The 22,859-nt window shown below is 49.1% G+C and overlaps 2 protein-coding genes across 4 annotated transcripts in view; one reads left to right on the top strand and one right to left on the bottom strand.

Moving 5' to 3' along the window:
- TTC6 (tetratricopeptide repeat domain 6) overlaps positions 1 to 16,229 on the bottom strand; it is a 251,716-nt gene extending 235,487 nt beyond the window's left edge. Inside the window, exons 1-2 of the mRNA XM_030813721.1 lie at positions 15,848 to 16,229; positions 5,150 to 5,229 (exon numbers count right to left, since the gene is read on the bottom strand). Coding sequence (XP_030669581.1) covers positions 5,150 to 5,182 — 33 coding nt within the window. The 5' untranslated portion in view covers positions 5,183 to 5,229; positions 15,848 to 16,229. The remainder of the gene's footprint in view (positions 1 to 5,149; positions 5,230 to 15,847) is intronic.
- Positions 11,851 to 22,081, top strand: FOXA1 (forkhead box A1). 3 transcript variants are annotated; one of them, XM_030813754.1, is made up of 2 exons: positions 11,851 to 11,979; positions 19,353 to 21,014. In XM_030813754.1, exon 2 carries the CDS (start codon positions 19,380 to 19,382, stop codon positions 20,697 to 20,699), a length of 1,320 nt encoding a protein of 439 aa, XP_030669614.1. In that variant the 5' UTR covers positions 11,851 to 11,979; positions 19,353 to 19,379; the 3' UTR covers positions 20,700 to 21,014. The 3 variants fall into 3 exon arrangements, with proteins under 3 accessions (XP_030669614.1, XP_030669598.1, XP_030669607.1); XM_030813738.1 differs by lacking the exon at positions 11,851 to 11,979 and adding an exon at positions 16,615 to 16,966 and having other exon boundaries at positions 19,353 to 22,081; XM_030813747.1 differs by lacking the exon at positions 11,851 to 11,979 and adding an exon at positions 17,605 to 17,791 and having other exon boundaries at positions 19,353 to 20,971.
- Positions 22,082 to 22,859: the final 778 nt, after the last annotated feature.

Below are 22,859 nucleotides of genomic sequence, written 5' to 3'. Positions count from 1 at the left end.
CGTCCACCAAGGAGTTGGAGCCAAATTCAGGAAACTGGTCTCTATTCTGAAACTACACACACTGACCCTAGTGGGAGCAACCACCTAATGGTGGTTAAAGTTTACTCAAAACAAGCTGCCCTGTAAAGGGACAGCAGAGGTCAGGTAGATGGAAATTAAAGTCCCTCCACTGTGACCTTTCACCTCCCGAAGTCTCTTTGAATCCCCCTCTTTCTCCTTCCTAGCCTCTTTTTCTCCTGTCTCCACAGCCCGGTCTGGCGTCGTGCACCTACCTCTCCTTTCCACCAGGTTCTCAATCCTCCCAGCTCCTCTTCAACCCGTGCTCATTCTCCCACGAAAGGCAGCCCAAACTCCAGCCCCAGTGCCCCAGCCCCTTCTTCTACCCTGATTTCTGTCGGGGTGAACCTGCCACAGCGGATTAGCGAGGCGGAACAGAGGGGACAACCGCTCCGCCCAAACAACGCACCTCTCCTTCGCAAAGCGCCCACACGAAGTCACCGCGCCCCAGGCTGCGTTCTCCTCTCACCCGGCCTGGAGGGCGCCTCCGCTCCAGTTCAGGTGGCGGTGAGCTTGGCCCCGCCGCTCGGCGAGTGTCCAACAGGCCTTTCCGGTGCCTAGGGGCCGGGTGGGCTCAACTGGCTCAACCGAAGAAAGGACGCGCTCGGTCGCCCAGCAACGAGCCGCGCGCCCTCCCCCGCCCCGCCTCTCCGCGCCTCTGCCCTGTAGGAGCCCCCAGCACCGTGGCGCCCACCTCAAGTGCGCCCGCCTTGCGGGACCCGCTCCGGGGCAGCCTCGGACTTGGACCCCAAACCCAGGCCTCATTTCTCCCGGCGCTAAAAAGACGCTGCTCCCGAAGAGCCTCTTGGACTGAAGTCGCCTGCATTGGCAGCTTTTGCGGAGATTAACCAACTGCTTACTTAACACTCTTGCTCTTTCTACGTTTAAAAGAATAATGCTGGACCCCGAGATTTAAAACTTCAGCTTTGGGGAGCAACACAGATGAGTGTTTCACAAACATAATGTTGAGCGAAGAAGCCAGACACCAAGGGGTACATATTGTATGATTTCGTCACACAAAGTTCAAAAACTGTGGTGCTTGTGGATGTAGACTCAGCTGCTGTATTACAAATAAACACAAGAAAGTAATAACCATAAAAGTCCAGAGAGTAGCCACCTTCGGAGTGGGACGGTGATGGTGAGTGAGCAGGCAGTACTACGGCAGTCGAGATGCCAGCAACATTCTACTTTTTAACCTTGGTGATGGCTTCTCAGATTTTCTCTTTGTGATAAACCATTGTTTTCTGTTGTGTTCATTTTCTTGTGTAATATCTCACCATTTTTTAAAAGCTCAAAAAGAAAAAGAAAAACCAATTAGATAATATAGTGTAGATGAATGTGCTTTGCTCAGTACACTTAGCAGGCCCACACATGTTTATTTTATATGCCTCTATACCAACTCCTCTGTCTCCAAATTCAGGCAACTAAAAAATGAGGTGGGGAGAATGGCAGATAAAATGTACTGGAGTTTGTTGCCGTGAATAGTCAAAATAAGAAATAAACGCTCTAGAGATCCCCATGAGATCTGTGCTGGAAGAGGGCAACATGTTTCCCAGAAGTTCAAGATAAAAGTCTTGTGCTGCACAGCTCCCTAGAGCGGGGCCCCTGCACAGCTCCCTAGAGCGGGGCCTCTGCACAGCCTTGCTATGGAGACTGATGCACTCACGCATCCTCAGGCCTCCCAGAAGGTAGCTCCTGCTCTAGAAACAGACAAAGCCAGCCTGGGACACACAGCTTTACCATCTGGGCCAGTTGCTTTCCCTCTCTGGGTTTCTGCATGCTCATCTGTAAAATGGAGATCATAATCCAGCCTCTAAGGTCTGTTAGTTCACTCCCTAATACAATGTGTTCGAAAATGGTTGCTGAATGCTCTCAAGATGAGAAGCATTCTGCAGAAAAAGATCTGCCAACCCTGCGATTTTACTGCATTTAATCACATCTCACTGCCCTGTGAGCACTCTGTATGGGCAGCTTTACTCTAAGTGTAGGAGTAGCCCCTTCAGGCCAGGAGTAAATTACTTTTCCCTGCTAATTAAAATAATAAGCAAATAGCCAAAGTGCTTGTGAAGTGACTAATTGTTCATGATACCATCCCAAATGCTGCACAAAAATAATATACATGCCATGTTCCTAAACTTAAAAAAATATTTCAAATTAATGTAACCTTGAAATATGTCTATCATATAGTCAGGAAACAATTTAAATGACAAATAAATATTGTTCATTAATACTTTATGTAATCAAAAAACAGTAACTAAGGACTCAGGTATCCATATCATAGGATAATACAATCCATGAGCTAGGCAGTATTATCATCTTCATTGTACAGATAAGAGATTGTACAAAGAGATTAAGGAATTCACCTGAGGTCCCCTAGCTAGTAATCCTGTGCTAGGAACCTCTGTTCTAGGTCTAGTTTATTGATTGATTGATTGAGACAGGGTCTCACTCTGTCACCCAGGCTGGTGGACAGTGGGGCAAACATGGCCCACTACAGCCTTGATTTCCCAGGCTTAAGCAATCCTCTTGCCTCAGTCTCCCAAGTAGCTGGAACTACAGGAGTGTGCCAGCATGCCCAGCTGATTTTATATATATATACTGTAGACACAGGGGTCTCTACGCTGCCCAGTCTTGAGCTTTTGGGCTCAAGGAATCCTCTCACCTCTGCCTCCCAAAGTGCCTGGGTTGCATACACAAGCCACTGTGCCTGGCAGATCTAGTTTCATTTTAAAAACGTGAGAGTGTGAGACAGAAAAAGTGGGAGGAGGAAGAGTTAGTTATTGATTTAAAGGTATTTCAAACTTGTTGATATTATAATGCCTTCATATGGAAATGTTAATGCTTCAAATACCATCTTAAAGAGAGGGGAATTAGACTCAAAAGAGCAGCATAAAATCATTCAAGTAGTCATTGAAACACTATGATTTCTTCTAGCTTTTGCCACTTTCCAACCACCACCCACCAGTCCTCTTGCCACCCAGCTTTGAAGCCCCCTGTAGTTCACTACAGTATGAGTGAAAGCAGGGCCAGTGTGACTTTCCAGCTCCCACACCTTTGATGTATCACCACAGAACAAAGTCGGAACACAGTTCTCCAAAGAGAATTTGAGGCTCCCCACAATTAGGGCCCACCTAAAGGTTTATATACTTGGGAAATAAAATATTAAAATCATGCCTTTACTTCATATTGTGCACAAAATAAGTTCCAACTGGATGAAAGGTTTTGATTTTGTGTAGATAAGGCTTGTAAGCACTGGTGGCTCACACCAGTAATTCCAGCACTTTGGAAGGCCAAGGCAGTACAATCACTTGAGCCCAAGAGTTCAAGACCAGCCTGAGCAATATAGTGAAATCCTGTCTCACCTGGCAAAAAAATTAGCCAGGTGTGGTGGCATGAACCTATAGTCTCAGCTACTCAGGAGGCTGAGGTAGGAGGATTGCTTAGGCCCAGGAAGTCAAGGCTGCAGTGAGCCAGGATCTTATCACTGAACTCCAGCCTTGGTGCCACAGCGAAATCCTGTCTCAAAAAACAACAACAACAACAACAACAACAAAAAACTTGTAAGCGCTAAACCATAAAAGGCTGAAACTATAAATAAAAATACCGATTGTTGAAACATGTGCATTATGCATTTAAAAATAAAATTAAAATGCAAATAAAAACCTGGTAAAAATTTCACAACACTTATAGCAGACATGGGATCAATACTCTGTAGATGAGAAGTAGACACTCCAAATTTTCAATTGGTTAATGAAAGTGTGAATGGCAGTTCCAAAAAGAAGAAATATTGTGGCCAATAGAGATATAAAAATATTCAACTCAACTAATCTCATAAATACAAATTAAAACAATGTTATGCAATTTTCATCAATCAAATTACAAAGTTAGTAAGAGTATGTGCAAGGGAGTGAGGAAACAGGATTACTCATAGATTTCTGAGGGCATCCTGCTAGATATCATACAGCAAAATGTCTCAAACTCTTAAATATACCATTCTGAGCAACATAGCAAGACTCCACCTTTACGAGAAAATTTTAATAATTAGCTGGGCATGGTGGCACGCACCTGTAGTCCTAGCTACATTGGGGCTGAGGTGGGAGGATTGTTGGAGCCCGGGAGTCCAAGGCTGCAGTCAGCTATGATTGCACCACTGCATTCCAGCCTGGGAAATGAGCAGGACTCTGTCTCAAAAAAAGAAAAAGAAAGAAAAAAAAAAAAGACTAAATACTTGCATGTATTTTAACCCAGAAGTTCTACTTTTATGAACTTTTCCTACATAGAAGTATGCAAAATTTTCGAATAATAATATTGAAACGTTGTTTTAATCTTTGGAAGGCAGAATCTTGTCTTCAATTTAGTATCTTTAGTATCTAGCACAATGTCGGCACATAGAATTCTCATTGATGTTCACACCTAAATAATGTCACTGGTTTAGCACTACTCAAGACTGAGTTGTTGCCGGACACAAACCTGAAAAGGACTGAGCTCTAGACTTAATGTTCTAGAGATGAGGAACCAAAGATGCTGAGGCCTTGGGGAACACACAAGGACATTTCCCATGAGCCCCTTGGTCACTAGACCTAGTTTAGTGTCTGCTTCTATTAACACAACTCACCACTAGCAAAAGTCTCAGTCCTTGATTTATGCAAAGCTCAGTTTAGCATTCCATTTACACTTTACACCTCCAAAGGGCTTTGCTTAGATGTTCTCCAGCTATGATAATACACTAGAGATTTTGCTGAGTTTCAGGTCAGAGGCATTCCTTTTCTAAAGGTAGAAATGCAAGACTGTTGTATGTGCTTTGTAGCCTAAGTCAAAAAAACTTGATACTATCAATATTTTATTTTAGCATCAGTTACTTTAACAATTATGTTGAATGCAAATCAGCAAATTAAAATGGCAAATGTAATGCAAATAAACTCAGAGTGTGCTTTCCTGCTAGACCCATAGGCAGCCTTTCCTGTAGAAACCAGCCACCACAGAAATCCTGGAGCCTTCATGGCTGTACTCCAAGATGGTGACAGGGAAGGAGTAGAGCCTTTTGATGACTTACAGGATGAGGATGAACTGGAAAGAACTGAAGACATCATACCTCACTTCCATGAATCCTTGTTCCTCTCCTCATCAGTCAGGGCCCCACAGAAAACAGATGGCACACAGGAAAGGGTTTTCCTGGGGGAAAAAATGTGAAGGTGGGATTAAAGGGAACTAACAAGAGAAAATGAGTCACTCAAGGTCTAGCAATATTAGGAAGGTATTGGCACTTTTGATCTGAAGGGGCAATAGGGGGAAAGGAGGTGTTAACAGAGACTGGTGAGAGCTGAAGCTGTGGAAGAGGAGCTGCTGATGGGATTGTAGAGACAGAGAGGGGAAGTAAAGGACAAAACCACAGTGATGCATGGAGAAAGCAGGAAGCCTAAGTACTCCTAACACTACCCTCCTGCCCTTCAGTCCTGCACCATTGTCCTCCATTGGTCAAACCCATTTGTAAGTCCAAAGGCAAGGAAGACTAAGTACTGTGGCCTAAAGAGAAGTAGGCAAAGCGGGGGAGCTGGAGAGTATAACAAAATAACCCACAGAGTCCCCTACCAAAAGTTGCCTGTACTGCCATTGATCCACAGAAATGAACATATTGAGACATCTTCCATTGCCTTAGGGTCCTCCCTGGCATTGATTACCTCCAGACTTCTTCAAGCACCTGCTCACTCCACCTACCCCATGGTAACCTAATTAACATCTGCCAAGCTTCCCTCCAGATCCCAAACTCCAACGGGGTTCTAACATCTAAGCTTATGGAGTTCAGAAATGGACTCCTGGGAAGTCAGCTACCACTCTTCTTTGGAGCACCTTGGAAGTCTGGCACTGGGGCATGACCTCAGGAGTTCTTAAGGCAGGATAAAAATAGCCAGCACTGAGCAGACAGGAAAAAAAAAAAACCCTGTGAATAAAACTATCCATTTGAAAAAGAAAAGACACAAATAACACTAATGAGCCTGGTCTAAAGCAGGTGTACTTGGCCAGGAATTAAGGATTTATTTTTCTTGGAGGTAGTGGCTGATGTTTAGCATTCCATTTACACTTTACACCTCCAAAGGGCTTTGCTTAGATGTTCTCCAGCTATGGTAATACACTAGAGATTTTGCTGAGTTTGAGGTCAGAGACATTCCTTTTCTAAAGGTAGATATATAAGACTGTTGTATGTGCTTTGTAGCCTAAACATTGAGCTTAGAGAACCAATGCCTGGTTTATGCTTAGAAAAACTAACAGCTTTCCCAAGTAAGCTGTAAAAACAGAAGCTGCATTTAGCCAGAGATCACTGCCTGAGACTTCTGTGTACCATCCCACTTCCCCCATACTCACTCACCCACATACCAATCCAAGAAAAATTAATAAGCTTTAAAGATGTGTTCTTTTTCTGTTTTCCAGTGAAGGAAATATTTTATTTTATCCACCTGGATCCTGATTACTGAGTGAAGCAGAATTCAGAAACTTACTGAAGCTGTTATGCAGGACCTTCTTAGCCCATCCAAACTCTATCTAAAATTTGTGGGACATTTCTCATGAAAGAGTCCTGGATCCACAGCTGAACTGCAGCCCTTCCAAACTTCATCAACAGGAGGGTTTAATCAATTTCTGGTCTTCACTTGAGCAGACATATCTATATCTGAGCAGACAAATCACTGAAACCCTTCTGTGATTTGGTCTTTTCACAGACTATATTGTCTGTCTTAATTAAACTTCAGCATCCCACTAAGCTTTCTTGCACATGCAAGGTAACATTTAAGTCTTTAATATTTGAAGCATACACCATAAGCCCAGCATGCTCACTTCATTTCAGATGGACTTCAACTCCCAGGAAGAAACTTTTAGGGAATTTAAATCAAATAATTTTTAAAGACAGCAACGAAAGCTTCCTTGATATAATGACATCTTGGGTTTTCAGGATTTTAGAAAATGTCTAAGTATACTTCTCTAAATGAGTTATAAGTGGTCCTAACTGTCCATGAGAACGGCAGAGGAGGAAGAAGAAAGTGTCTACGTGAAATCAAGTGTCTTGCTTTCTCATCTCAGTTCTCCCCAAGTTCAGGTGCTGAGGATGGATTGGCCTATCAGAAGCCCAGACTTCATTTTCTTCCTCTTCCTCATCTCCCCTCTCCTTCCCGGGTGCCTCCTAGATCCAAGCCACAACGCCGTGTTTGCCTGAGGTACACATAGCCAGGGCGATGATCGGGGTCTCTGAGAGAGGCGTGTCCAGACACCCAACGTCTACGAGTTCAGCCAGTAAATTCAGGCGGGCTCTGACAGTACTCTCAGGAGCCCAGGAAAGGCACAGGCAGACTCTTGGGGAGGCAGCCTCCCTCTCTCGCCTAGGGGGAGGAAAGGACAATGTGTTCTGCTACCCCAGTGGGGTTCAGCAGAACCTGAAGGGTAGGAGGTTCAAGATCTCTCATCTCCTCTCCCCTTGAACCACCTTCCCCCAGAAGATCCTTAATGTGAACTTGATGCAGTCTCTGGATCTCCTGGTGCTTTTCCTTTGTCATCCATCACTGACTGGGTGGAGAGTGGCTCCACCAGTCAAGGAAATTAGGAAATTCCAGGCAGGGTCCTGGTGGACACTGAGACTCCGCCCCCCCGGCGGCCCAGTTCCCATGGGAGAGCTCCCTCCTCCTCCTGGACTGTAGCTTGGAGGAACTGCGACAACGCAGAGAATGGTGACAACCCGCAAAAGGTCTAGAAGGCGAAGCACAGGAGGCACACCTGGTCAGCAGCGCCTGCCACTACATGTCTCAGCATCCAGCACTGCTCAGGCTCCCAGAATTCTGTGAAGGCCCTTTTTGTTACCACTTATTGCATACTCAATCTACACTCGACTTGTATGAGGTGGGTACTCCCATGCCCATTTTACAGTTGGGAAAACTGAGACTCGGGGAGAGCTAGTGCCCCGCAGTATCTGGATTGGAATCCAGGTCTGATTCCCAGCCAGAATTGCATTGAACATGTCCGACTGCACTGTCGATTGCGTGGAATACGCCCCCAGTGGAGTTTGTCTAATGAATAAGAGTCTCAGAGATCTTCAGCCTCAGACACGAGTGGCCCGAGCCTGCCAGCCCTGGGAAGAGGAGTGTGTAGAGGGCTGAGCCTTCGCCTCCCTGAGGAGGCTTTGCCTGGGCTTGGAAATTGGGAGGACAGGTTGGTCTGTCTCTTCTGCTGCTGCTGTCTTTGGAGACGACAGGCAGTGAAAAGGAGGAAAGCTTTCGCCCTAAATTTACCATAAAACATAGACCACAAACCTGGATATTCAGCAAAAAGGAAGGAAATTTTTGCGGTACCAATTATCCCAGAGTCTTCTTCCCCTCCGGGAAAGTCGCTTCACCACTTCTGGAGCTGAGCCACCCACCACCACCACCACCATAGCGGTTTCCTTCTTAGGTTCACACGGGTTCCTCATTTCCCTGGGTGAGGTCGTCAGGGCTGACTCTCACGCCAGCCACTTCTCCAGACTTTGTTCCTACAACTGACGATTGCCAGAACCCGGGCATCAGGTCCAAGCTCCTCACTTGGGAAGAGGAAACGGAGACCCAGAGGGCCTGGCTGGGTTCCCTAGCATATTAGAGGTCGGCAGCACTGCGGCCAACGTCAGAACCATGCTGCCCCACCCTAATCCTAACGCCGGGTCCGCATCTCCACACAGCTTCTGTAGTCTTCGCTTCCTCTCTCTCTGTCATCTCTTGGGACGGTGGTTTATTCCCATCCAGCACCTGCAGGAATTTGTGAAGCTCCTGCTGCAGTGTAAACTGACCTTCAACCCCAGCACTGGGCTTTATCTATTGAAACTACTTCTCTTGGCGGGGGTGTAGGGAGAGGTTCATGAGGAGGTCAGTGGGGACCAGCAATTCACAATGGAAGGTATTTTGGCGGGAGGAGGTCAGTGGGGTGAGAAGAGTGGGATCCACGCCACCAACTGCATCCTCGAAAGCATTTGAAAGAAAACTAATCTACACCAGATCTGCTAAAACTCGAAACCTGAGTCTCTAAGGTGGATGAGGCTTGATCCAAGTTCCCAACCCTCTCCCCGACCGCGGTGACTGGGGTCGGGGTAAGGTGCAGTTTGGAGAAGAGGACCCGAAAGCAGGAAGGTTGGGGTGCAGATCCTTCGCCGCATCGGAGCCACGGCTGAACCTCACATCCACCCGGTGGGAGAGTGGGGGTGAGAGGAACATCGAGGACACCAGATGCGGCCGGAGGATCGCACAGCCTTGTGGCTTCTCGAGTGATAGCAGCCCAGAAGAGGAGGTAGGCATGTTTACTCTTGTAACGTCTCCCCCAACTCCTGCTTTCGTGGCAAATAAAATTTAATGATGAGAAAATGACACCAGAGGTTTCCGGTTATTACCTTGCCACAACACTGCAGGTTGTGGGATTGGTGGTCCTTTAAGGAAATCATTACATTACACACGGAAAGTGTGTAGACTAAAACACTTTGTATCTTATGTAGAATAAAACACTCTATATCTTATGATACAAGACAGAGAGGCAATTAAGGTCAACGCCTGGTAGTTTCAAGTGCGCTGTCTCCGCCACGGCCAGGTAAGACGCAGGTACCGAGGAAGCAAGATCACCTCTGTGACGCTCGTTGCGCAAACCCGCCCCGCAGGCGCGCAGAGCCCCAGGCGCCCCCAAGAGCAGGGGCCGCAACGAACACTCAGCGCGCTCTAAGCCGGGTGCGCAGCCTCGGACTAATAGAGAGCTCTAGTGTAAGGCTTTTCCTTCTCACTACGTGGCCTCGGCTTTATTTGTTTGCCAATTTAAACATATTATTTAAACACCCATGTTTCCTTTCCAGCTCCTAGTGAAAAGTGTTGCCTGACGGAAAATTCATGGTGTTCTTCAACTTTTAGTCAATATCTGCTATTGAAACGTATGGCTGCTGCCTTTTCACAGCGAGGAAAAGTGAAATATTTGATTTTGGGTCACACGTTGACTGCCCTATATGGGCAAAGCGAGCTGCTGATTCCGCCCACGTCCAGGTGCCCAGGAAAGGGAACATTTATTTGTTATGCCACCCGATGATACTGGTTAAAATCAGGCATTGGTGACAGGGGAAGAGCCAGACCCAATGGGTTTGGAGCTCAAGGTTCTCAGGTGTCTGAGACCCTGTTCGCTGGGCCAGGGCATCTTTCCCATCCAATACTTCACTCAGTCCATCGGCCCATTCATTCCACAAAACCTTTGTTTTCCTAGTGCACCTAGCTGAATCAAGTCCCTCAGATCCTCTCACTTGGGGACTTTGGATGTGATGGATATTCCCAGAATATCTATATTCTATGGATATTACAGAATATCCATAGAATTCCTAGACTCAGGAATTCTTCCCTGATTGAAGCTAACCTGGCCAGTCTCAGGGATGGACTATTGAGTTAACTGACTCAACAAATCTTTATTCAAAGTCTACTATGCTACAGGCTTTGCTCTGGCAGCAGGAACCACAGCAGTGCCTGCCCTCAAGGAGCTACTAGACCAGTAAGGGAGAGAAAAAATGAAAAATAAACAAATAGAATTTGCTGTCTGTGTGTGATAAGAACCTGGCAAGGCATCCAGAGCAAGGTGTGGACCTAAGGAGCGCAGGGCTCAGTTGTTTGTGAAAAGCTGCAACCTTTTTAACAGGGACTCCAGGAGGCTGCTCTGGACTTGCCACCACAGGTAGTGTCCAGTGGTGGGTGCTGCATTTGTTTACTTTGATCCATGATTCTGGTATGCAATCAAAATTACAACATTCAGAAAGTGGTCAGAGTTCCTGAAAATCTTGCTAGTAACCCAGCAAAAGCAAATGCTGCCAAGGAGGCTGCTTCATAGTGCTTCTGTTTAGAAGCAAACTCACTGCAAGGTAAGCTAAGCAGTAGTTTTGCTCTGTGGTCCATAGAACAAGGAAAATCAAAAAACTTTATGCAAATGCACAACTCTTAAAACAAAACTTTCCTCTGATGTTGGCTCTTGGAATAGCTGCTGGAAGTCCCAGAAGCAGCCACCCAACAGTGCTCTCCAATCGAATTTTAATTTTAAGTAATGAAGATAACCTCCCTCTAGGCATGCCAGTAAATTAGTCAGCAGTCCAAAGCCTAATTTCAAAATATGGGGGGAAATCAGAAAACTGATACAATGAAAAACTACCGGCAGAACACATTTTTATTTTCTAAGTGTAGGATATGACATATGATTGTTATTAAAGCATCTGTTAAATAGCGCCATGTAATTTGAGGGTAATCACGTATGAACAGTCAAAGTTAAACCACCAGGGACAACTGAGAGACCGTGGGAAAGCTCCCGGGTGTGTGGGGGGAGGGGCGCGAGTGGATTGGTGGGGGCTGGCCGGCCTGGGACGGAGAAGCTAAACACTGGTCGACCCTTCAGGAAGGATTTATATTTCAGCTGCCAGCCTTGAGGCAGGAGATGAAATAGGTGACTTTTCCAAGCCCCTCGACTTCCATCACTGCTCCGCATTAACGCGGGCTTCTGCTGATGGAGAGGAATGGAGGTCCTGACCTACCCTCGCCCAGGTTTCCAGCCTCCTAGCTCTTGCACACAGGAGCAGCAGGTGGGGAAACGCCAGGATCTCCAAGCACCCTGCCAAGCCTGTGGCACGCAGTAGGACCTCAGCTGCTCAGGTCGTTTCTGCTCTAACGGATACCTAAGAGGTGTCACGTTTCCCTCTAATTTTCCAACTCTTTGTGTGAAGCGTGCATTGCCAGTCCCTCCCCTAGGGCCCCAGCCCTAGGGGTTTCAAAGTAGAGCGGGAATGCCTGAGGATCCTTTCAGCAGCACAGAGCAGAGACCGCGCTCCCCAAGAGGGGGATCGGCTGGATGAGGAGGGACCGGCTGGGGCTGAGCACGTCGTCCAACAGGCGCTGACCGGTGTGAACAAAAGTCAGTAACTCGGGGGCCACAACGGCGGGAGATGCGCGCGGCCGCGGGGACCCAGGTCTGGGCGGGGTCGCCATGTCGGTTCCGGGGGCCTCGAGGGAGGTTGGTTCCCGTTTCCGCGAGGCCCTAAGGGGCACTTCTTCCTTCCAACGCTGTCGATTGCCCAGCAGGGGAAATCGCCCTTCTCAATCTTTCTCATTTGAATACATGAAAATGCGAGTTGATTTTGGCAAGGCGATGCTCTCCCATGGCCAGAGGGACGGTTTTGTCGCCCGCGGGCGAGGCCGGGTGGGGAGCAGCTCCGGCTCCAACATCCGGCTGCGGGTGAGCTAGGTGCGCCCGGAGCAGCTCAGAAACCCGGCGGCGCTCAGGCAGCAGTAGGGGAAAAGACAAACCCAGTGGCTGTTTTTGCTTCAATAAAATAAGGGAAAGCCCTGGATATGTTTATGCGTTGCTTTTACACACACAGACACACAGACACACAGACACAAGCACAGGCACACACAGCCGGGGTTGAGGCCCGTAACAGGTTAGGACTCTGTACAGAACTGCCTGCAAAGGCCCGTCAAGTGGTCCCAGGGCCCCTACCTACTAGAGAGTTGTGAATTAATCCCTTAAAGATTTAATGATGGAACGAAGGGAGACAGGAAGGAAGATGAGGAAGAAAAATAAAAGGAAGGCAGCGAAGGAACGGAGTTCGAACCCTGGCCCGGCCCGTACTTCTCTTGCGCGGGGGACCGCCGTCTCGCGGCTCCCTGGCCCCTTCCCCAGCTCGGCGCACACATCCACCTGCGAAGGCCAGGCACACGCAGGTGTGACCCCTTGTTTCCAGCGTCCCAGGCCTTCCTCACTTCTAAGCTGAGCCGGGTCCCAGTTGGGGTCGGCTTTGAACCGCGTTAATGACCACAGGTCTTAGTTTCATTGCATCCGATTCTCCCCTGCAGAAGGAGGACTTAAGCTTCTTATCTGGGTGGGGGGTGCGGGCCCACGGAGGAACTCGAACCACTCCACACCAAGCATGGCTGGGCTGCGGCAGCCGCCACCTGACAACAACTCCGTCCAGGGAAGGGTAGGCAAGGAAAGGGGGCAGGCGAGGGGCAGCCACAGAGGGAAGCCCTGGAGAGACTCGAGTGGGCACCCAGAGCCCCGCCGGCCCAGGCCCTGCTGTCTGCCCACCCTGCGGTCCTGCTAAATAGGAAGGACCCTGTCGCCGCGAGAGGCCGCCGGCCGGGCCCAAGGCCCGAGGCCGCGGCCTCTCCTTCCACCTTTCGCCGTCGTCTCCCTCTGCTTCTCCCTGCCTGGTGAATATCTGAGGAAGGGGCTCCCAGCCAGATCCTGCTGGGAAGTGTAAGCTGACGCAGCCCAGCGTGGTCAAAGGACCGAGTGCCGCTCAGGTACTGCAGGACTGCGCCTGGGAGCAGGCCCCACGGGTGTAGCAAGGGCAGCTTCCGGGAAGGGCGGAGCCGCTTCCTCCGCTGGCTGCTCCCCGGAGTACCCGCGCACCCTACCGTCCTCACTGCCGCGGCTCTCTCCACTTGAGGAGCCCGCCCTCCCCGCGAACTGGACCGCCCCAAGCTGTCGCAGACCCGTCTTAAACACAGGCAAGTTTAACCCGAGACACCCCAGGAGCCGCCACGTGCCTGCCCTCGCGGGTAGCCTGCCCCGAGTCCACCCATCCTCCCCAGAGCTGAAGACAGGCCTGGTTTTCTCCAGCGAGCAGCACAATCCTTGCAAAGCACAGTTTGCAATAGTGCAGGTGCCTATTTGGGACTGGCCAGCACTACCGACTGGCCAGCAACTCCCAGACAGCAGCATTAATTTATGTATATATGTATGCATTTCCAAGTCAAAGACCCAACACGACCCTGCTGAATCGCTTTTAAACCTCAGGGAAAGTGACTGGCTGGCATCTGGGTACACTAGAACCTCACCTCCTAAACTTGTTAGGTATCTTGCAATGCGGCCACTGAGATGGAGAGAGGCTGGGAGCTGGACGAACGGCCATCTTGGCCTCGGCTCTAAGAACCTAAATCCCTGACTGTGGGATGCGTGCGGAGTTCAATCCAGTATCGCCTGGCGGTGCTCCCCGGAGGCGCCTGCGGGAAAATTCAGCTTTCCCTCTCCACGACAGGAGGCGCTGTGTTCGTGGAAATCCCCCGGCTGCGAACCTGGGATCCCTGAGCTGGATCAAAGCTCCGAAGCTGGCAGAGTCCATTCTGCATCACCGGTCTTGGGCTTTGAAGAAGCCTAGCAGAAATTCCGCTTTGGCCATCACGCTATGAAAAGTGGATTTTTTTTTCTTAAGTCAAATTTTTTTTTTTGAAAATATGAGACTTCGTAGGTTTGGGAAGTGGGCTAAAACAACATTTGATATTGTAATTGACCCCCCCCCTTTAAGGTGACAGTGTTTTTCCCCTACTTAAAGCACCAACTTTTTTGTGCAGTATAAAATATATTACTATCCATAAATTGTTACTCTCGGTAGAAAATACCCTAGTCTTGCTCGGTGTTATTGAAGAGCCAAGAGGGTATTGGAGAATCACCTCCAGAAGGAACAAGGAAGCTCATTAGCACTGAAAGTCCCCCGGATCAGGCCCAGGAAGCTGAGCATCCGTATACTTTACAAATGGAACTAAAGTCAGCTACTAATGGGAACTTTGCACAAAAGAATTAGTTTCTGACACACAATTCGCAGATACATTTACACAAACTGATGGGACAACTTGCAGTCACAGGAGCAGGCTGCATTAGGGAGGGTTCCTGCGCTACTGAGTTCCAGGTGGATTTAATTTCACTCATTCCTTTCCTTATGATGTGACGTTTCTACCCCCCACCCTTTTTGTAAAAAAAAAAAAAAAAGTAATCCAATGCTTTTACCTTTTTTTATTTTTTATTTCCTTAACTGCACATCTTCACCCTCTCTGCTCCCCTGCTGACTTAAGAGATTTGTTTGGTGCAGGGATTTAAAGTGATTCTCTTGCCAGATTTCAAGTAAAACAGATTTAAAAGAACAAAGCACAGGGAAAAAGGTATCTGTTTGGAAGACAAGTTAAAACACATTTCTTAAAATGAGATTAATAACATTTTAAAAACTTTGCAAAACAAGAAGATTTTGCGGATTCTTAAATACTTTAGATTTTATTTTATTGTTACTTAAGGAAACCTAGTGGTTCTACAGGCAGTACAACAAACACATGGTCACAGACACTCAGAAACGAACACACTCAGTCACACATGCTCAGAAATACACAAACGGTCACACACTCAGAAACACACGCACCATCTCCCAATCTATCACCAACTCATTGCCTATCACCCAGTCACTTCAGTTGTTCTCTCTCCCAGGACAAGTGGGCAATCCACCACCCAGGGCCTCAGGAGAGTAAAAAGACTTTGCGTTGGGAAGACTCTCCCACCGACGTCCAGGACCGATTAGGAACCAAGCGAGCCCCTGAGATCTCAGCCCGGACCCTCCGGGTCACAGACAGGACCAAGCGCCGCTGCGGGCAGTCTCGGGCTTCTGCCTGGCATCTCTTTCGCAGTGCAGATGCGTTCCCGCGCCCAGGCCCTTGCTCTCCCAGCTAACGCGCGTGTTATGGAAGACGTCCCCTCCCCCTGACCTTTTCCTATCAGAAACCAGACGGTCGTCTCCAGCTCAGTCCCTGAAGCGGTTGAAGGGGGGCGGGAGGAGGAGCCCGGCAGAGGTAGGACGGCCCGACTTGGGTCCGCCTGCCCTATCACACAGACATCAGCTCTTAGTTTCTTCCTCTTTGTGGTCGCTACAGATGACAAGGGGAGAGGAGCGGACCGAGGCGGAACAAAAAAAAAAAAAAGTTATGTCATAAAGATATAAACCGGTGCTGTGACTCACCTGCTCTTAGCCGCAGGTACGAGTTTCGTGGCAGCGCCTCAGCTCTGCTAGCCGGGGGCCCGGGCCGGCCTAACGTCACTTGGCTCGGCTGACTCAGATGACCCGGTTTCTAGTGACGAAGCAAAAGTGGGGCTTTTTCCCTTTTCTAGTCTGAAGCTCTCAGGAGGAAAGAAAAAAAAAAAAGTCTGTATTCTCCAGTCTCCCGGGGTTGAACTTTGGGTCAGGAATCAGGAGGGAGGGAGCAAAGAGAAGGAGGGGCGCGAGACTGGGCCGCAGCCCGCGCTCGGAAGGTGGCGAGTACCTCTGGGGAGGGACCCCGGGGTCACTTCGCCCACAAGGTCTCTAAGCCCAGTCTCCGACGCCACCGCCCCCGGCCTTCTCCGGCTGCGAGGTTACCATCCAGAGCCCTAGCCCGCCCGCCCGCCTGGCCCCGCCTATTTTTTCTTTTTCTAAAGGGGGTTACACCCCCTCCCACCCCATTTCCCTCTTTCCCTAGCCTCCGGGCCTAAACCAATTACACTGCTTTGCAAACAAAGTGAGGGCCCCGCTTGGGGGAGGGGTCGCGGGGGAGGGGGCGCGCGCAGCGGTGGCGCGGCGGGGCGGGAGGCGCGGCGGCCGGACTGGCGGGCGGCCGCCTTGCAGGTGCACCTCGGGCTTTGTAGGTGCGAGCGTCTTTGTGCGGCGGACAAATGGGGAGAGGACGAGGAGGTGGGCACTCGAGCGACGTAAGATCCACATCAGCTCAACTGCACTCGCCTCGCAGAGGCCGCCCGCTCACTTCCCGCGGAGGCGCTCCCCGGCGCCGCGCTCCGCGGCAGCCGCCTGCCCCCGGCGCTGCCCCCGCCCGCCGCGCCGCCGCCGCCGCCACCGCCGCCGCGCACGCCGCGCCCCGCAGCTCTGGGCTTCCTCTTCGCCCGGGTGGCGTTGGGCCCGCGCGGGCGCTCGGGTGACTGCAGCTGCTCAGCTCCCCTCCCCCGCCCCGCGCCGCGCGGCCGCCCGTCGCTTCGCACAGGGCTGGATGGTTGTATTGGGCAGGGTGGCTCCAGGATGTTAGGAACTGTGAAGATGGAAGGGCATGAGACCAGCGACTGGAACAGCTACTACGCGGACACGCAGGAGGTGAGAGGCTAGGCGAGGCGGGCGGCCGGCGGGGCGCCGCTGGAGCCCGTGCCGGGGGAGGCCGGGGAGCGGTGGGCTCCAGGCAAGGCGGGCAGGCGGGCTGGGGGCGCCTCCTCGGTGCCGCCGCTGCTCGCCCGCCGGTGTTGCCCCGGCCGGGCCTTGGCCGGGCCTGGAAGCGGGACCTGCTGCCCTGCTGTGTCCCGACTCTCGCAGCCGGTGAGGGAGTTTTAGGAAACTCCGGGCTTTGAAAACAGCGGCTCTGGGAAGCACTTGCCTCTTCCCAGCAGCGAGCGGGAGCAGGAGCCGGGCCCGGGGTGCCGCGGGCGGGCGAGCGCCGGTGCGAGTTGGAAGCAACTCTGAGAAAGCCGGAGCATACCCTCAGGGCGACCCCTTCGTCCCACCGTTTAATTCGCAGACGTCTTCTGATTAAAGCGCTCTGCCGCCAAGTTGGGTGTCTCAATAATGAAACGATTTCTAAATTTTGTAAAACTTGTTCTTCAAAAGCCCTATTTGGGAAGTGTGCTCCTTCTTCTCTAAAACCGCTGGGTGGCGCTAGTGCGACCAGAATCTTCTTCAGAACTCTGGGCCGAGAACCTGTTTCTCTTCATTGTCCCCTTGGTGGCACGTTCATGGGGGTTATTTTTACAATGTGCACAAAAGGATTACAGGGAAAACCAGGTACAGGGAGGAAAACCACCTATTAAAAGTATTTTTCTGGAAACAGCTGGCGATTACCCCCCAAAAGTTTAATTACCATTATTGTAAACGAGTACTGGAACTGCCTTGGATAATCTTGGGAAGAGGGAAAGAAAATAAAGCCCCATGGTAAAAAAAACACTTTTAAGACGTGGACAGAAAAATATAGAATCACGTAATATTTTGATGGTAACTGACTTATTTAGATTTATATATTCACAAGTTTTACCTCTGAGTTTATTTGCATACCATAGTTTACTGGGTGTTCCTATTTAAATCTATTTGTTCTCATGTTTTCAAATTGAGTCATACTTGCTGATTAAAATAAACTTAAGGACATCATTATTCCTTATTAAATTACCAGAGGAGTGCTTTTTAATATGCCTAGGTGTTGTATGTTTAAAGTATTGTACCTAATGCATTCCCACATTGCTATTGATAAGGATTTTCGCTTGCTGATGATTTTAAAAGGAGCTCAGAGGTCTTCCAGAGATTTAATTCTGACGCAGTCATCTCGACCCCACCATTCAATTAAGACCCCTAGCGAAAGTACTTTCTTACATGTTAAAGCTGAGAATTAGGAAATACAATAGCATTAAGAGAAAATAAGTAGAATTTGATTTTCGAATTTTAAATTATTCAAGACTACTCACGGAATGTCAAAGCCAGGCGTTGAAATCATCAGCAGCAACATCAGCATGTGAAAAAAAAGATTCATTTTGACAAACTGTGTCACCAAATTTTTCAAACAAGGGACTGTAAAGTGGTGACAAAATTAATGCGAGTTTCTAAATAGCTTGCAGAGGTGTACATGTAAAGTCACATTAAAATAAAATGCATATAGCACATTGAGATTATTATGGCACCACCTCCCAGTCCTTTCTGTTATGGATCCACTTTTAGTTTTATTTTTCCAAAACTTATTTAACTCTGAGTTTGCTTCCCTTTTAACATTACAGTTGCTACAAGCAGGTAGAAATCACTACTTCTAAATACAATAAACAACAAAAAGTCACCATAGGCAAAAGCCCTAGGACAATAAAGCCACTTATTGGGAATTAAATGTTTCAGGGGGTCCCATGTCCATAGGTGATTTGCTCTATCAGGGAGTTTCATTAACAGTCCCCTAGAACAACCGAAACCGCTGTGCGGTCAGCCAGGCCTGCAGACTCAGGAGAGGAGGGCGCGGGGCTGGTGCCCTGTGGCCCGCCCAGTGGGCCTGTGACGCGGAACCCATTGCACCCTTAGGGTGAAGTGAATAAGCAGAGGGTCAGAGATTAATTCTATTTTCGGAGTTTTAAAGATGATTTTCCCCCAAAGGGCGCTTTGCAGAGGCTGGTTGGGGTGGAGACTTGGGATACCGCCTGGGGTGTATGGAGGAGGCGATGAGGGGGCCCTGGAAGCCAGCCCCTGAGCCTGGCGTGTAAGGCGATTACACATCTTCCTGGGGACATATTTTCTGTGAGCGTTTATCTTTCATGCCTGCCGCGCTAGGATTTTCCCCCTGCCGTGCAAGACATCTTTGCTCGGTTTGGGGTGGGCGCTTGGCCGTTTGCCCCGGGTGGGGGTGTCCCGTGTTCTGCAGAAGTGCTCTGCACTTGCCCCCGGGTTAGGTCCCGGCTGGCCTCCCTCCTGTGTCCACCACTAACCCTGCCCTCCGGGGCCTCTTCACTCGCTGTCTCCACTCCAGGCCTACTCCTCCGTCCCGGTCAGCAACATGAACTCAGGCCTGGGCTCCATGAACTCCATGAACACCTACATGACCATGAACACCATGACCACGAGCGGCAACATGACCCCGGCGTCCTTCAACATGTCCTATGCTAACCCGGGTCTAGGGGCCGGCCTGAGTCCCGGCGCGGTAACCGGCATGCCGGGGGGCTCGGCGGGCGCCATGAACAGCATGACTGCGGCCGGCGTGACGGCCATGGGTACGGCGCTGAGCCCGGGCGGCATGGGCGCCATGGGCGCGCAACAGGCGGCCTCCATGAATGGCCTGGGCCCCTACGCGGCCGCCATGAACCCGTGCATGAGCCCCATGGCGTACGCGCCGTCCAACCTGGGCCGCAGCCGCGCGGGCGGCGGCGGCGACGCCAAGACGTTCAAGCGCAGCTACCCGCACGCCAAGCCGCCCTACTCGTACATCTCGCTCATCACCATGGCCATCCAGCAGGCGCCCAGCAAGATGCTCACGCTGAGCGAGATCTACCAGTGGATCATGGACCTCTTCCCCTATTACCGGCAGAACCAGCAGCGCTGGCAGAACTCCATTCGCCACTCGCTGTCCTTCAATGACTGCTTCGTCAAGGTGGCGCGCTCCCCGGACAAGCCGGGCAAAGGCTCCTACTGGACGCTGCACCCGGACTCCGGCAACATGTTCGAGAACGGCTGCTACTTGCGCCGCCAGAAGCGCTTCAAGTGCGAGAAGCAGCCGGGGGCCGGCGGCGGGGGCGGGAGCGGGAACGGGGGCAGCGGCGCCAAGGGCGGCCCTGAGAGCCGCAAGGACCCCTCTGGCACCTCTAACCCCAGCGCCGACTCGCCCCTCCATCGGGGCGTGCATGGGAAGGCCGGCCAGCTAGAGGGCGCCCCGGCCCCCGGGCCCGCCGCCAGCCCCCAGACTCTGGACCACAGTGGGGCGACGGCGACAGGGGGCGCCTCGGAGTTGAAGACTCCAGCCTCCTCATCTGCGCCCCCCATAAGCTCTGGGCCCGGGGCGCTGGCCTCTGTGCCCCCCTCTCACCCGGCACACGGCTTGGCACCCCACGAGTCCCAGCTGCACCTGAAAGGGGACCCCCACTACTCCTTCAACCACCCGTTCTCCATCAACAACCTCATGTCCTCCTCGGAGCAGCAGCATAAGCTGGACTTCAAGGCATACGAGCAGGCCCTGCAGTACTCGCCTTACGGCTCTACGTTGCCCGCCAGCCTGCCTCTAGGCAGCGCCTCGGTGACCACCAGGAGCCCCATCGACCCCTCAGCCCTGGAGCCGGCGTACTACCAAGGTGTGTATTCCAGACCCGTCCTAAACACTTCCTAGCTCCCGGGACTGGGGGGTTTGTCTGGCATAGCCATGCTGGTAGCAAGAGAGAAAAAATCAACAGCAAACAAAACCACACAAACCAAACCGACAACAGCATAATAAAATCCCAACAACTATTTTTATTTCATTTTTCATGCACAACCTTTCCCCCAGTGCAAAAGACTGTTACTTTATTATTGTATTCAAAATTCATTGTGTATATTACTACAAAGACAACCCCAAACCAATTTTTTTCCTGCGAAGTTTAATGATCCACAAGTGTATATATGAAATTCTCCTCCGTCCTTGCCCCCCCCCTTTCTTCCCTCTTTCCCTTCCAGACATTCTAGTTTGTGGAGGGTTATTTAAAAAAACAAAAAAGGAAGATGGTCAAGTTTGTAAAATATTTGTTTGTGCTTTTTCCCCCTCCTTACCTGACCCCCTACGAGTTTACAGGTCTGTGGCAATACTCTTAACCATAAGAATTGAAATGGTGAAGAAACAAGTATACACTAGAGGCTCTTAAAAGTATTGAAAGAAAATACTGCTGTTATATAGCAAGACATAAACAGATTATAAACATCAGAGCCATTTCCTTCTCAGTTTACATTTCTGATACATGCAGATAGCAGATGTCTTTAAATGAAATACATGTATATTGTGTATGGACTTAATTATGCACATGCTCAGATGTGTAGACATCCTCCATATATTTACATAACATATAGAGGTAATAGATAGGTTATATACATGATACATTCTCAAGAGTTGCTTGACCGAAAGTTACAAGGACCCTAACCCCTTTGTCCTCTCTACCCACAGACGGCCCTGGGAATCAATTCCTCAGGAATTGCCCTCAAGAACTCTGCTTCTTGCTTTGCAGAGTGCCATGGTCATGTCATTCTGAGGTCACATAACATATAAAATTAGTTTCTATGAGTGTATACCCTTTAAAGAATTTTTTTTTTTCAGTAAAAGGGAATATTACAATCTTGGAGGAGAGAGAAGTTATAGGGAGCTGGATTTCAGAACGTGGTCCAAGATTCAAAAATCCTATTGACTGTGGCCATTTTAATCATTGCCATCGTGTGCTTGTTTCATCCAGTGTTATGCACTTTCCACAGTTGGACATGGTGTTAGTATAGCCAGACGGGTTTCATTATTATTTCTCTTTGCTTTCTCAATGTTAATTTATTGCATGGTTTATTCTTTTTCTTTACAGCTGAAATTGCTTTAAATGATGGTTAAAATTACAACTTAAATTGTTAATTTTTATCAATGTGATTGTAATTAAAAATATTTTGATTTAAATAACAAAAATAATACCAGATTTTAAGCCGTGGAAAATGTTCTTGATTATTTGCAGTTAAGGACTTTAAATAAATCAAATGTTAACAAAAGAGCATTTCTGGTTTTTTTTTTTCACTTAACTAAATCCGAAGTGAATATTTCTAAATACAGTATTTTTCAAATTCTAGAACTGAATATAAATGACAAAAATGAAAATAAAATTATTTTGTCTGTTATTATAATGAATGTGTAGCTAGTAAAAAGGAGTGAAAGAAATTCAAGTAAAGTGTATAAATTGATTTAATATTCTAAGAATTGAGATTTTTAAGATTCTTTATTCCCAGTGATGTTTACTTCATTTTTTGTTTGACACCGGCTTAAGCCTTCTGTGTTTCCTTTGAGCCTTTTCACTACAAAATCAAATATTAATTTAACTACCTTTCCTCCTTCACCAATGTATCACTTTTCTTTATCTGAGAATTCTTCCAATGAAAATAAAATATCAGCTGTGGCTGATAGAATTAAGTTGTCTCCAACGGAGACTCATGAACCCTCTTCTCATTAAAAGAGAAACAAAACTTAGCCATCAGGGTAGCTCTGGAGGAGGTGGGAGGAGGGGAGTTAATTCACTCTCGCAGGGGAAGCGTTGTGCCGACAGGACATTTTAGGGTAGCCGCTATTTTGCATTTTGTGAAGTTTTTTTAAATTTTGATTCAAAAATGTCGTTCCTAAGAACTTAAAGTTGATAATTTGTTTCCTTCTAAGGAGCTTTTAAATGCAACTTCACACTCCATAGTTGCTTGGGATCACAAAATCATTAATCTCCTTTGATAGCAGGCTCACTTTCCAGTCCACCTATTTCTTTGTCAGTCTTGTTCGGATTGACAT

Source organism: Nomascus leucogenys, chromosome 1a (genome assembly GCF_006542625.1).
Source record: "Nomascus leucogenys isolate Asia chromosome 1a, Asia_NLE_v1, whole genome shotgun sequence".
Taxonomy (NCBI): Eukaryota; Metazoa; Chordata; class Mammalia; order Primates; family Hylobatidae; genus Nomascus; species Nomascus leucogenys.
This window is presented reverse-complemented; position numbering and strand designations above follow the sequence as displayed.

Excerpts from the sequence above, each read along its gene's own strand:
- FOXA1 (XM_030813738.1), top strand. The coding sequence starts at position 16,895 with ATGTTAGGAACTGTGAAGATGGAAGGGCATGAGACCAGCGACTGGAAC. Across the intron at positions 16,967-19,352 it reads ACTACGCGGACACGCAGGAG|GCCTACTCCTCCGTCCCGGT; the intron begins GTGAGAGGCTAG and ends TCTCCACTCCAG.